The sequence below is a fragment of the Phalaenopsis equestris genome, unplaced genomic scaffold (genome assembly GCF_001263595.1).
Source record: "Phalaenopsis equestris unplaced genomic scaffold, ASM126359v1 Scaffold000002, whole genome shotgun sequence".
In the NCBI taxonomy this organism is placed as follows: Eukaryota; Viridiplantae; Streptophyta; class Magnoliopsida; order Asparagales; family Orchidaceae; genus Phalaenopsis; species Phalaenopsis equestris.
The window spans coordinates 57671773-57687661 of record NW_018164444.1 but is presented as its reverse complement, the minus strand read 5'-3'; the positions used below and the strand labels follow the sequence as shown (position 1 = coordinate 57687661).

Below are 15889 nucleotides of genomic sequence, written 5' to 3'. Positions count from 1 at the left end.
AATTAATAAAATTTATATTAATGTTTTAAAAAATAAGAAAATAATCATCATATATCAAATAAAAAGTATTTCTTTTTTCTTGTGAATTAACAAAACAATTAAGAATGTATTCATGAGAATAGAGAAGAGAAGATAATAATAATTTTAGTAATTTTGCTCCTCTCAAACACATAATGATAATAATAATATTAATAATTTAATTAAGAAATATATAATAATTTTGTTTTTTTGGGTTATTAAAATTTAGGGGCTACTTTAAGTTAAGTACAAGAAAAGTTAGAGATTTAAAAGTGTGACTGTCTAATGGGATAATCAAAGCCCAAAATAATTTAGTAATATATTCAGAATTTATCATTTAGCTCATTTTTTATCTACTTTAATATCTTATGATTTTTAAATATCAAATTGCCTTCCTCATTCATATCTTCCATTCTCCATTGATTGTAGCTTGCTTTCACAACCAGCAGTGGCAGTTCCAAGATATCCCTCAAAATTTTATTTTAATTTTTTTTTTAAAAATAAGATTTATATTACAATAATCAAAATACATTTTTTTTAACTTTATTTAACAACTAATCAAACATCATAGTGTTATAAAAAACGATGATTTGACTTAGCATTGTATTTAGATGCACATAAATTTTTAAATTTATCATTTTTGTTTACTTAGTTTCATCTAGTATAGATTTTCATTATTTTATTTGAATCTCTTAGGACAACAAAGATTATTTTAGCGACCATGAAAAAAAACATTTATTTACATGTTTAAAAATATATATTTTTAAAAAATATTTGCAGATAATTTCATTGATAGTTTTTATATGAATTATGGATTAATTCATATATCAAAGTTTGAACCTTTCTTGTTAAAAAAAAATTCTCGAGATTCGTAAGCAAAATTATTATTATATGAAATGCGAATATAAGTGGATTTTAATTCTGTGAGCTAAATTCTTATGATAAATTTTTTTTTAAAAAAAAAGTTTACGTGGATTTTAATTCTCTGAACACAATCAAAAGTAATGTCACTCATAAAATAGGAATATACATATACATAGAGAGATAAATTTAATTTTGTAATTTTGTCATAAAAGATGTTTTAATTTAAATTTTTAGGAAAGAGATTGAATTATATAAATTATATTATATAATCCCTAAAGGTGAAAAATATTAGAGATTTTTTTTCCTTTTAAATCTTATTTAAAAAATTAAAATTATGTATATTTTAAAATTTTAGATTTCCTCAAAATATTTTTTTACTTTTGTTCTTCCTTTTTAACCTATAAAAAGGCTAGTGAGAGGAGGAAGGAGGAGGAGTCCTCATTTTTGCCAAGTAGGTGATCTACGATTTCTCAAAAGAAGAAAGAAGAGGTAGTAAAAAGCTGTCCATATTGATGTCAAACAATTGATATGAGATCTCCTTTTTTTTCTATCTTCTTTCGTGAAGAAGTAGGGGAAAGTCGTACCGAAGGTTATCCTTGACCCCGTCCAACAAGCTGTGTGGGATAACGCCTTAACATTGCACGAGACTCCAACACAAAATATAGTAGCAATTCATCAAAATTAGTATACGAGCTCCATTGATATGAAATTCATAATATATTTACTTGCTCTCAATTGTTTTCAAATATGCAACATTTCTATTAAATAGTCAAAATTTCTATAGTACTTTAAATAATGATTTTACCAAAGGATCACATATTTTCTACTCAATATGAATAACAAATCTCAGTATAATATATTAAAATAAAAATAATAATATAAATCAAAACTTTAAAATCGAGTCAATCTAATTTTATTTTACTCAAGTTATTATGGAAATTAATTTATGCCATGGCATCTTAACTCAACACATTCATATCATAAATGTGCCATCATTCATGGTTTACCAAATAAAGTCCTATCTTTTATTTTTTAACATATTTCTCCTAATTTCTTATGCTGTTTTTAATAAATGAAACTTACCTTTTGTTTTTATCTTCTCGTGGGTGATAATTAATTTAATTAATAAAAATTTAAAAATATTATTAAATTTATAAATAATTCAAAAATTAAATTTAGGCATGTCATCACTTCAATCTCTCAAAAAGTATCGCTGCCTAAACTTATTCTCACCGGGAGAATATTGCAACCACTGCGCATTACTGCCATCTTTAAAAAGCAACCGCGTCGCCTTCTGCTTCTCTTCAATCACAGTTGCTGCACTTTGATTTTGATCGGCAACAATGGCTAGTAGCAAGTTCTCATTGGCCTTCTTCTTCGTCATCTTCTTCTTAGTTTTATGCTTCTTACCGGCATCGGTGTTCGGTGGTCGCGCTGCACCGGCGGTCCGGTTCACGGTACAAGGGCGAGTATTCTGTGATACCTGTCGTGCCGGGTTTGAGACCCCCGCTACCACCTACATCGAAGGTAACGGATGATGCCCTACTTTTGTCTTGTTGTTTTGTTTTCTTTGCTATCGGGGCCATCAGATCATGGAATCTTCTTGATCTGGACTGATGGCTTGTGCATTTTACTTTTTGCGGTCGAGGGCTTTCATATGGAAGGATGGGGATCCATTTCAGGCCGATGGATATGGCATTTTGTGTTTTTGGGTTGTGGTTCCTGATCTGGATGGATGGTGTGCGTTAGAGACTAGGTGAAATTTTTATTGCTGTTTTTTTCAGTATTTAGGCTAGTGATTATCTTTTTTTATACTGATCTTGACTAGTGTTCTTTGAAAGTTCTTGGATCTGAGTTAGTTTCTCTAAGGGTTAGTCAAGACTGACGATAGTGTAAGCGATCAAGACGTTGGTTAATAAAATTTCTGAATTTCACTTCTGTGTTCCGAAGGTTAGATGGGAATCTTGTATGGGCGGATGCAATTTTTCAAATAGTTTAAGGGGTTCTTTGGATTAATTTTATTGAAATGCTGTTAATAATATCTGATTATTAGTAGATGTGAGCGTTATGATGCTATCAGTCAAATATTATGTTTATTATATTGTGATGTCAATATTACTTACATTAAAATACAACAACATGATTTTTCATGTCATAACGTTAGATGTATGCCCAATTGATAAACAAAACATATTAAATTACAGATGTCATTGCAACATGGAGATCCTAAATGCCACAACTTGTTCTCTGATCTTTGCCCACAGGAAAAAAAAAAAGACTTTTTGGTCTAGGGTCAGGTATGGATTTGTAGAGCTGATAAAGAGTGTTTTCTTATGGAAACGTCTAGGCCCTTATGTTTTAACCTGGAAATGCATTTAGTGAAAGTTTTTCAACTTATTTTGGTTAGTAAGTATTTGCGGTCACCTTTTTTTGGCAGGGAGAAATATATACAAATTTTTAAGAATGAACTGGCGTAGTCATTTCGTTGTGATCTACCCTAAAAAATTCCAAGAAAGTTAGAGAGCTTCAATGTTTACTAAGTACTGAACCCCTTATAAATTCAGAGAAAGACATTGCTTTTTCACTCTATTCTTTTCTCACTAATTTCATACTATTGTTTTATTTCAAAATTGATTTCATTCATACCTCAGGCATGATGTTTAAATTTTTTTCTTGGTTTTTTTTCTTTTTTTTTTTAATAAATTTATCCTTAGGTTATTCATGTTTCAGTTGCTTTTCTGGTAATTGGAAACCCATCAAATTATTAAATTAACATCTAGAATTCTGAAAGCCCTGTTGCTAGTATGGTTAAAGTGCATTACATGAATTAACTCCAAACCAAAGTTGACATGTTCATATTGGGATTTGGACTCCTTTTTAAGATTTGTCATCTATACCTTTGTTTGTTTCAATATCTTTTTTTTTTTCAATATAATTGGTTTTTTAAATAGTTTTCAATTTTTTATTTTATTTATTATAACATCAAAATTTTAAAAGAACTAGTCAATTATTTACAATTTCACTCTTGTTTAGTGTATATTTTAATTGGTGATATAATATTTAGCATCACTGTTAAAGATGAGTTAGGAATTCATCTAGGCTCCTGAGTGAGATGAGGCATGGTTATGGTTCATGGCATAACTCTTAGCTTGGTTTTACCGGTATGTTGTGCTAAGCCTAGTGCATTGCCTTAAGTTATTGAATAGTGAGACTGGCATACTTGATTGGAGAGATGTTAAATTGTAATTTGATATGGGGTGATATGGGAAGAGCAATAGTATTTTGGGAAATAAGGTTATGTTCTAGATGCATGTTATATTTAATGAAATTCAACTCTTAGAGTATGAAATTTTTAAATGGAGAAGAAGATTCAGCCTAAATTTATATCCTTGGTGTAAGTCATCCTCGAAGTTATATTTCATACTATTCTTATATCATTTAAGATTCTACCGCAAAAAAATTTTGATATCAATTTAGAATTATTGTTAAGTGCCTTATCGGAAGGAGTTTTCCTGCTTAATAATATATGAGTGAAAAAAGAATTATGAAAGCATTTAATCTCAAGCACACAAAAATAGAAGCATGATCCAAATGATTGTATATCATTTTGGCAAGATAATTCTGAAGATGTAAGTCATATTTGTGGCACATTATGATGTGTTAAAGCTCAGAACAGGAAAGTCCTAAAGGAAAAAAGAGCTAGTAGGAAATCAGTTAAGGTTGTTGGGTATTTTTCATTACTACATAGACTTTAATGATTGTTCAAAAAGTAGAAATCTACTGAAGAGATGCTATGATATTGTAAACATTGTAATAAAGATAGTTCGTTGCATCTTCTGATAATGAAAATGATAGAAAGAATAATGAAGATGCACATAAGGAGATGGATAAATAGATGAATATGAGAGTTATAAATCTAACAATGAAAATGCTAGAAGGAATAATGATAAATATGGAATATATTGTTGTTGAAATTGACCTATTTAGATTGATTTAGTCAAATTTTACTTGAGGGCTATTTAAAATTGATTTTTTTTTCTTCGTTCAACCTTGGTTACTTTTGGTCATTTTTAGAAATCTTTGACCATGCAACAAACAAAGATTGAACATGTTGTCACCATGGTACATGGAACTCGTTGAAAAGATTGAAGCTTATATTAATGCTGAAATTTGTCTGATATTCATATGAAGATGTTAAATTTTGCTGCATTTACATAGTACCACACAATTCTTATATATTTATATATTTATATGTTTAACACTTCAAATTTCATATTTATATGCCTAACACTAAAATTTTTAATAATTCATAAAAACTATTACTATTATTAACTATTTAAAAGCTAATCACACACCTTTTCATGCATAAATTAATGACACCATAGTGTTATAAATGAAAATATCAAAGTTTGGTTGTTTGGTATATAAATACATGGAAATCTGTGTTGCATATATGTTAATTTCTTTTAATTTATGATTTTAAATCTACTTAATGGTATATTTTAAAAAAACTAGCTAATGTCAACTCATTATGAATTTACAATGTACTTTTTCACTTGCTTGAATCATTCATGTTCATATTTGTTGCTTGAAGTTTGCATGTTGAGTTAAAGGGAACAAGCTGCCCATTGCTTGAACATGAAATCAATGAAGCTTAACTAGAACTTTTCTTTTATTTGCTTTGTATCGATAGAACTAGCTGCCCATTGCTTGAACATGAAATCAATGATTTTAGCTTAACTAAAACGTTACTTTTATTTGCTGTCTTTGTATCGATAGAACTTTAATTTAAAAGCAATTTAATTATGAGGTGCCTCAATATAAATTTTAGTTTTACTATTAGCATTTCAACAATTTTATCCTAACTAGTTGGCTATTTGGTGGCAATTTTTTTTTTGTTGTAGATCAAATCAAATCATATGAATTTGAAATTTTAGGTTGTGTTAGCAGAAAGGCAAATGCAAAGTAATCTGCTGAGAGCTATTGGGAAGTCTACTTTAGCTTCAATGTATTTATAATTCTTGTGATTTGGACAAATTCCAAATACACCGTATGCGTGAGCCTTTGCCCATAGCTATTGGAAATTGCCAGCCACCACTTGTCTTCATTGAATCCCTATCGCTGTCGCTGATTATTGTCAGCCACCTCCCGGTGACGTCAATTTCGTTGGCTATCTTTGTAGTTGTTGCCATCATATTTCAGATATTGGTTTTATTTTGCAAGAAAGAGAAAAAAAAATTCATCTATGTGCAACCAAACACCAAAATGTATTTCAAATAAATCTTTTCACTTTATATTGCATTTTGAATATTTTGTATTTCCAATTATTCTCCCACTTGTTCGACGCATTAAAATAAATTTTTGAAGTACAAAGTGGAGTTCAAGTATCAGTTGTTAGAAATTTTATGCACTTGGTAAGCCCCTTTATGAATTGCCAATCCATTAATTTTTGTTGAGTGCTATGCTAGGTGTTATGTTTTTTTTTCTGCAATACATTTTCATAATATCTAACCATATTATCATTATTATGCTAGGTGTTATGTTTTTTTGTGCAATACATTTTCATAATATCTAACCATATTATCATTATTCTACTTTTATTTTTGTATCCTTCCACATTAGTTTTGTGCACCCATCTTTTTTATGCATCTTTTTCTTTCTATTGTAATTGCCAGCAAATTGAATTCACTTTTTTATTATTTTATCTTGAATGTGCTATATTCTTATCTAAATATTCTTTGAAATTTTACCATACATTCGTTCTAAAATTTTGGCTTCTAGAACTAGCCATTATGATTTTTTTGTACTGTCAAACCCTTGGGTTCATATAAAATATTGTGTAATAGTAAACTTTTAAAATATCTATCTCTATCGTATATTATTAGTGCAAAACGCCTTCATTCACTTCTTCTTTACCATAGTGTTTTTATTTGTCTTTACATCTTCTATTTTATTATAATGAATCCAAAATATTTAAAGCGATCATACTTCAATATCACTTGATCTGTATGATATTAAACTTAGATTGTTGGCTAGAAGGGTTTTGAACCTATTGCTCAAAATTTCTGTTACTACTGAATCAACTCTCTTTCTTTAGATAATAGGCGTAGATGATGCATTTGAAAATGTGTATTCTTAAGATATATTAGATTAACATGAAATGGGTTCGAGCAAGTATTTTCTTTTCTTATTGTTTGAAACTCACCATATTTTACTGGAGTTAAACTAACCATTCATACTGCACTGGTTAGCCCATGCATGGTTGCTTACTCTTGGGCGTTCTCTTTAATATTATATGTCAATTTCTCTGCTGATTTGAACTAGAATTGTTCCATTCCTGTTGTAACTCCATTATTTGTGCTGATACCGAGGTGCCATGCTTAAAATCAAACGGTTTAAATCAAACCCAAAATGGCTTAAAAATTTGATAATGCTCTTTGAAATGAGATATATTTCAAGTTTTCTTGTATGCTGATTGAAGAATTGAAAGTGCATCTAACCTCATTCGTCCGCCAATCATTAAACCAGCTATGAACTCAGCTTGATGTTATTGTTGATTCTGATCCCTATTCTGGAACTTCGTTTTTATATCTAATTATGGGATATATTCTCTCCCGTATTCTAATCCCTTTGTTGTACAATGTTATAATAAGCTTGACGTGCAATTCCCCACTATTTTGTGAAATCTTTTTTATTATAATCTGTAAACTTGACTATCATTCAGCATTTTTGGAATTAATCTTAGTAAATTTCTTTAATATTTTGAAATATTTGTATTTACATCCATCATTTAAGCTTCGTCGTTGTTTGCCAATACTGAATACTTTCTTCGATATACTCCAAAATCGGCATACAATTTGTATTTTTACTCTTCTAGGCAATTGTTGTTAGGGTTTTAGATTTTATATCCCCTCTTGTAACTTCTAGCAAGGCCCGTTTAAGATTTTTCTACTTCTCAGGCAAATTTCAGTATTGTTTCGTCTCTTAAAATTGATTTATTTTTTCCTGAATCGATCTATAATTCTGAATATTACTTGTTTAACCTTCTCCAATTTTGTCTGTCCTTTTAGGTGCTAAGGTTAAAGTTGAATGCAAAGCCGGTGATAAAATATGCAGCTATGATGGCGTCACCGACAATAGCGGCACTTTCAACATCCTCGTCGAAGATGAGCATGAACACGAGATCTGCGAAGCCATGTTAGTAAGCAGCCCCGACACGGAATGCAAAACAGAGGTCCCTGGCCGGGAGAAGTCTCGCATCGTCCTCTCCCACAACAACGGTATTTCATCCGACACCAGGTTCGCCAATGCCTTGGGTTTCCAGAAGGACACTCCCCTTGCATTCTGTTCTGAGCTTATGAAGATTTATAGCCAAGATGATTAAATTGCAGTAGTTGGATTATAATTTTCTGAGCATGTGCTATGTTTTCTCTCTTCTTGTGTTGGTGGTGTTAACATTGTTTGGTCTCTTGGCCATCTTTGGTGGCTAATACTTCTATATTATGACATTAGTAGCTCATGTAGTACTTTCAACTTGAAAGGACATGATGGTTTTACGAGGTTTTCAAATAATGTAATGCTATTGTTGGGCCATGATTTCTTCCTGCATATATTATATGCAAGCTCATGTTACTTCAGACATTTGAGTCATGTGATGCTTTGATAATTATTCTTTTAATGGCACGATGAGCTAAACTTTTGTTGTATATTACCATATTGTTACACTTTAATTTCAGCATTGCTTGTTATGAACCCTGTGTTATAAAGTTTGTTGCCGAGTTTATGTCAGATGATCATTGAAAAATAAGAGTTTCAGGAGTAATTATTGGGAAATAAGTGTGTTATTTGATGGTGGATATTTGTTTTATCTGATTATGATCAACGTATTTTCATTTATCAGCATGAAAGAGGCATTGCCTAAGCCTTAATTTTAATAACTTGTGTTATTTTTGAGAAATCATTCGAGTATGATGGATTATGACGTGGCTTTTTTGGGAATGTCATATTTAATTTTAAGAGGGATCCATCTTTTCTAACTCATGGATCAAGCGCCCGAGCTTTCTAACTCATGGGGCTAGCGCTCCATTGTTGCAGACTGAGTCAGTCTAGCTAGTGCGGCAATGCAAAGGAAATGCTATTGCCGGTGATCCTTTGAAGAGAAGATGAGGTGAAGTTCTATGAATGGCTTCATTAGAGTAATAGAAAGTAAAGATCTTGAATGGATGGGCTAGTATAATGTCTTCTTAGGATCTGAACGTTACAAGCGTTCTTGTTAGGAAAGTTAATTTTTGCTTGAGTGAATGTTAACATTTTAGCTGAGAAGCCGACAGTAGGGATTGAGGTTGTGTTTCAATTGAATTTTATTTTTAGAGTGAATGTTAATATTAAAAAAGGCTTTGAATTTTATCATAGAAACTTCTTAAGTTTATTCTTGCATGGATAATTATGTTTGAGGTGGTGGCCATTCTCAACTTAATTGAGTTTAATCCTATTACCGACAAACTTGCCGATGAACTTTGCAACATTTTATAATATGAAGTTATGTGTCTTCATAGATGCTATGTTTCAACATTTTATCCTAATGAAATGTCTCTACATTGATACTTATTATAAATCTAGGGTTCAAAGTTTAAAGCAATTAGATATTTCAAGAGTAAAATGTAGTATAAAATGCATATAATAATATATTTATATATATAAAGTAAGTGTAAAAATATGTATAAGTGGAAAGGTCGGAGAATATTTTAGCTTGGGAAGCTCGACAAGCTTATCAAACTTATAGATACAACAATAATACTTTAGTGATTAGTCGAAGAGAGCCAAATGTTGGAAAATATTTTGAGTGAGTCTATACCCTTATTAGTCATACATGGAGAAGGGACCCGTACATGACTAATTACCATCTTGTTGTCCTCACATGTTGACGTCTTACCGTAGGGTTAGCGACATTAGCGAAATTCATTAAGCAATAAACACATTGTGTTAGATTGTGATTTTAGTTTCATGGTGATTTTTTGGGCTTTGCAAAGAACTAATAAGCATTTGCGGCATTCTAATAATTTTGTGGATTAAATTCATATTCTTAATAATTTAATGATGCAACATTCTAAACTTATTAGTATGGGTCATTTATTTGATTGCCATTTTATATAATTTGGTAATTTAAATTTTTATTTAGTTGACTTGAGGTTTATCAGCTTTTTATTAGGCGGATTGTTTTTCTTATAATCATAGGTGGTAGAAAAATGACTTGATATGCAGTTTGAGACCTTCCCTAGTCACTGTTCTCTTTGGGGTGCTGATTGAATATTTGGAAGTTTTATAATATGTGTATCTTATTGCTGATTTAAAAGTTTTTTGTTCATTAATCTATAATATCACATTATTGGCAAACTTTTGTGTCGACGATTATATAATTGAATTTTTTCAAACTACTGAGGACATCAATGATAAAGATTTCATCATATTTATTCTTTATATTTTTCTCTATTGCCAAATTCTTGTGTTTTCAAACCTAGAGCCCTTGATTCCATCAAGAAATATAAATTTATTTTATTTTTTTAATTCTATAAAGTCATTACAAACATTCTCATGGTTAGGTTAACAAAATATTATATATTTTTCTCTCTTTCATCCAAGGGTCTCATTAGGCTAAACTTATTTGTGCCTTCCACAAGATTGTTACCTTTAAAGCTTTTATACTCTTTAATTATATAAACTATTTTATACATATTAGCCAATAAACATTTTTGTTAAAAATTCATTAGATGGGTCCTATCAATATTATTTGCTCTCTTTTGGTCTTCTTCCACTCTAGTCAATATTTGTAATAGAACTGCTCTTTCATATCTCATTTACGAATCATTCTTCTAATAATAACCAATTCCTCTACTTTCATCAACAAAGCTCCATGGCATCTAATTTACCCTTTTGAAAATGACTCTTAACATCTTCATTTACCTTTTGATTTATTTTCCAACCTTCACACAGAAGCCTCATCATTTTCTCTCACAGCGTGGTCAATAGTATTCAATTGTCCACTCTTGTTGGGACTCAAAACCAACTCTCTTTTTTTGGGACACAAAACCAACTCTATCTATTAATCAACAAGTGATCCTTTGGTCTAGGCGATCCTAGTGTTATTATATATCATGGTCTTTGAGTCCTTTGAATATACATCACCCAATTATTCTACTTTAGAAGCAACTTTGAAGTTTAGCCACCAACGCAAGTAGTAGCAAAAGGTTTAATTTAAATTTAGATGAGACACAATTTCTATTGCCGAGTAATTAGAAGATAAAATTTTCTTGATACATATAATTGCATAATTGTTTTTCTTAAAATTACAAAGTGAGATTAGCCTTTAGCTCCTCTTTAATTTCATTACTTAGGGTCGTTTTGAGCAAATGCAAGTGTTTGAAAAAATAGCTGTGAGGCTGTTGCAAAATAAGTTGCTAATAAAAAGGCTGTAGCGGTTATTATAATTTTTTTTTTGAAACTTCAAATTGCAGCTTTCTATCAGCCACTACACTCAGTCAGGTCTGATGACAAAATGCGGCTTTTTGAAAAAAAACATATAAAATGTAATTTTGCGAAACTAAAAAAAACCTGCACCGCAGGCCCAAACACATCTTTAGTGTAGTTACGAGAATCGTATAAGTTTGTATTTGTTTAGTACTAAAATTTGAGATTAACATTAAAAAGTTGATTAGTTTTTATAAATGATTCTTGAAATGTTGAATGCAAAAAAAAAATAATAATAATAAAAAAATCAAATTGTATGAGACTTAGTGTTTATTCTGCTTAATTATAAGAGGTCTATTTTTTTATTTAAAGGTTAAACACATACTCGTTCGTCGATTTCTTGTCTCACATACGAGCTTGAGGGTTTGCTAATCGCTTCCCTGGAGTGCTCTCTTCATATTGACGTATTAGTTTTTGAAAGCTAATTGTATTAATTTGTTTTTTTCGTATTACTCTTTATTGATATATATATATATATATATATGCCAGAATGAAAACTAAAAGCAACATCCTTATAGGAATTTTCATACTATATATATATATATACACTCTGGAGTGCTATATTTCATTTAATATTTCAAAACCTCTAATTGTTTTGCCAATCTAATGTGTTGAATTGTAATATCAATTGTCCAATAGTCCACAAGGGTCTTTTGATCTATGATAAGCTGCCACCCTACCTGTCGTAAGAGATCATAATTTTCACAAATATAATACTTTCGACACTCAAAAATTCAAATGTATAATGTATTTTGATTATTATTCTTTTCTAAGAAAATGGTTCGCAAATCTGGATAAAAGTATTATATCTATAATTCTGAAAAAAAAAAAAAAGTAATCTTTGTGAAATATAATAAAACACGAGGATCAAATTGCATATACAAAATGTTTTTTTTTTATAATGATTTTGAGGTTCATTTTGATCAAAATTTAAATAAAAAATTTTCTAAAAATATTACAGATGAGGAGTATCATTTAATTTTGCAAGACAAATTTGAATGACAGAAAAAAAAACCACATTGAAGTTATTCACCATGCTTGCAAACATGTAATTAATGTAATCATATTGTAGGAAATTGTTATCACATGCAATTTAATCTATTGATGCTACCTTTAGCAATTTATTATTTTTTTCACTATTAATTTTTTGTTGCGACAAGCGCACGATAGAATGAATAGTGCAAAACATCAGACACTGTAGAACGATCAGGACGCATTTAAAGCAATATCTTAAAAGCGGTAATTAACTTGCTATTATTTTTATTTTATTTGTTGTCTTGACATTTTGCCAATGAATTGTGAAAATTGAAGCGGAATAAAATAGGAATCGACACAAATCAGAAGAAGAACACAGTTTTAACGAGGTTCGGGAAAGAATTGCCTACGTCCTCGGGAGCGAGCGGCAAGTTCACTATTTTAGAGGTGTTACAATTATCATCCCATAGGATTACATATATATATATATATAGACATACACAAACCCACAGATAAAATTACAAGCCCTCGCTCCCCCCAACCCCCTTTATTTCAAGAGACACTCCTTTTCACCAGGAGACACACCTCTTCACAAGAAACTACAACTCCCTAGATATGAGTCATACCTAACACAATGTAGATGAAAACCTTTGTTTATATGTATATATATATATTGTGTGTTTATATAATACTCAAAATAGTGACCAATATCGATTCTCTCAATATTATGCACAGTTTGTTCCATGAAATGAAGCTCTGTTGACAAAATTTTATGAGAATAGAAAATTTACAAGAATGAAGTTTTGCATACACAGAATCATGTAACAAATTTGGATGATCATCAATACACTCATCACAAGTTTCTCCACAAATGACTACAAATTAAGGAATAAAATAGAATATAACATTGAGCATTACAATAAACTAGGGCGATCATGCTTGACTAGATCAGTCTTTGCACTTGATTGTATAAATAACACATGGATTGAACTAGATAGATGATCACAGTTAACATGCAACTATCCTAGACAGATGAGTGAGCTTGGAGATGATCCATGAAAAGAATGAGAACAATAGCTACAAAACTTAATAAAGTTATGGTGATCTATATATAAAGCGATAAAAAATAGTTAAAAAAAAGGCTTACATATTTTTCGATTGAGGTGTAAAATTTAAATTATAAAATTAAGAATTATTTTTACAATCTATAATTTTTTTTAATCCTTTTTTATATATAATGTCTTAATTATTTACATTCTTTTTGTAGGAAGCATCAGCAATAATATTTAAGGCCAACAATTAGAAGAAATAAAAGATGATATTTCAACAATATTCCTATCAAAATAAAATGTTGGAAAATATTTTAGGAAAGATTTTAATCATGTAATTAATTTATATATGTATTAAATTTATGCTATGTATTTTGATACATCAATTATATATTCAAATTCTCACATTTAGCATTCACTCTCAACAACATCATCAATTATTATAGAAATAAATCTAGATTTGCCAGAATTAAAAGCAATGAAATATTTATATTTTGTTCTTGAAAATTATTCTCTATTAGATGGAAGTTAAATTCCAAGCTAAAAAAATTGTTTTTTTTTAATATGCACATCAATCAATGAAAGATATTTAGTTGCTGATCTTCTCAAAATTAAAACATTTGAATGTTTTTCATGATAGATTGAAAAATTTATAATTAGTGTTCAATTTATTGATCACAATGAGGTACATATAAGCCATAATTTTTAAATATTGCTCTATTTATATATTAGGTTAGTCCATCCTCAAAATATAAACTGGTTCCACCTCTAAATGAAGTAAGTGTTAACATTGAATGTTTTTCAATTTAAAAAACAGAGTGAAACCGTTACGTCAAATGGTCACATTAATTATTTGATAGAGGATTGAAGAACGAAAACTACTCCAAAAAGAGAGAAGAAAAGAAGATAAGAAACAAAACTTAATTTATTTTTTTTATTTATCCATTTGGTTAGATGAGGTAGGTGACAAACATGTAGAATTTAGATAGATAGCATTAGGTATTTGCTAACATGATGCTTGTCAAGATTAAGTAGAGTTTTAACAAAACATGACAAATACTTCAATAAATCCATGAAGTAAAGTTTTGGCTTTTCAATTGGTGAGAAAATTATCTTGACATCTCAACATATTATTTTAATTATTTTACTAAAATTGCATAGAATATAATAATATTCCATTGAGGCAAAATCATGATGCATGCTAACTTTATCTATCTAGGGTTGTTATTGATCTGATTTCGAGCTCAGTTGGGCTCGCCTCTGAATAGACTCCGAAAAATTTGATCCAAATTATTTTGCCTCATAGATCAACACATTTATTTCGCTTTGATCTCGATCGGAGCCAAAATTCGAATCAATTATCGAGTGATTAAGAGTCTTCTAACTAAATTAGCAGCCCTATATCTGCCACATTATATATGTATATACATGTACGTATGATGAGACAAATATAGATTGAATCTATCTACGCACTTTTGTTGTAAGGTGATCACCTTTTTGACTTATATTTGCAGTTTCTAAGAAAAAAACTGAACATGCATTTACAATTATTTTTCTAAAAAGATAATAACATATTCTCCCATGCATATATTAATATATATTTATATATATTAAAGTGAGGAATGTATAAAAAAGTCCCTACAAGAGATGAACGCTTTATTGTTTTATTAAGTGGAGCGCATCGTCTCTTCTGCATGGAAGAGACTAACAAACGATGCATGCTGCATGCAGACCCCTACATATCCTTCTCACATTTTGAAGAGATAAGCTATTCAAATATGTATGCTTTGAAGGCAAGAAACCTGCGATGCATTCTTCGTTGAAACTTCCCTCTCTTTAATATAATAAGACAAGATTTACATTTATATCACTCTGTTCTTATCTATTTACATTTATATCTAACATTTAAGCTTCACTTTATCCATGCAGTAAATAAAAACGAAACATTCAACGCATTAATCACTTTGAATGTATTATTTTAATTTGGAATGGATAACCAGAAAGTTACATGCAGACCACAAATTTCTTATGTATTTACATTTCTGAGACTTTATAAGTTTAAGAATTACACTTACAACATTTTGGTGTAATAAACATGCCTGAAAAAATGAATATTGCTTCCAAAAAGATGGTGATGATGATATTTTTTTATATGATGTTGAATATATGAGTGGTACGCATGTAAATATCAATCTGTAGGTGGTGAATGTGTAAATATATAAAAACTATATGGTATGTATGTAAATGCCACAAATTATATTTGGTGAACAACTTTTTAAAATGGTTCCACTAAAATGGAAAATTATTTTTTTTAAGATGATGAGATAAAAAATTTATGAAGATTTAAAAACATTTAAGAAAATAAACAATTAAGAAAATAAAAATAAATTTTCCATTGCAATTTTAATCATTATAATTATTAATTTTACATTTAAAAATTTTAATTTTTATTCAGTTCT

The 15889-nt window shown here is 29.6% G+C and overlaps 1 protein-coding gene across 1 annotated transcript; it reads left to right on the top strand.

Annotated features, from left to right (window-relative positions):
* Positions 1-2174: 2174 nt before the first annotated feature.
* On the top strand, positions 2175-8565 carry LOC110038291 (pollen-specific protein C13-like). Its single transcript, XM_020743083.1, has 2 exons — positions 2175-2409; positions 7953-8565. Exons 1-2 carry the CDS (start codon positions 2226-2228, stop codon positions 8264-8266), a joined length of 498 nt encoding a protein of 165 aa, XP_020598742.1. The 5' UTR covers positions 2175-2225; the 3' UTR covers positions 8267-8565.
* Positions 8566-15889: the final 7324 nt, after the last annotated feature.

Coding starts and splice junctions, on each gene's coding strand:
- LOC110038291 (XM_020743083.1), top strand. CDS start 2,226: ATGGCTAGTAGCAAGTTCTCATTGGCCTTCTTCTTCGTCATCTTCTTC. Junction 2,410..7,952: donor CGCTACCACCTACATCGAAG/GTAACGGATGAT, acceptor CTGTCCTTTTAG/GTGCTAAGGTTAAAGTTGAA.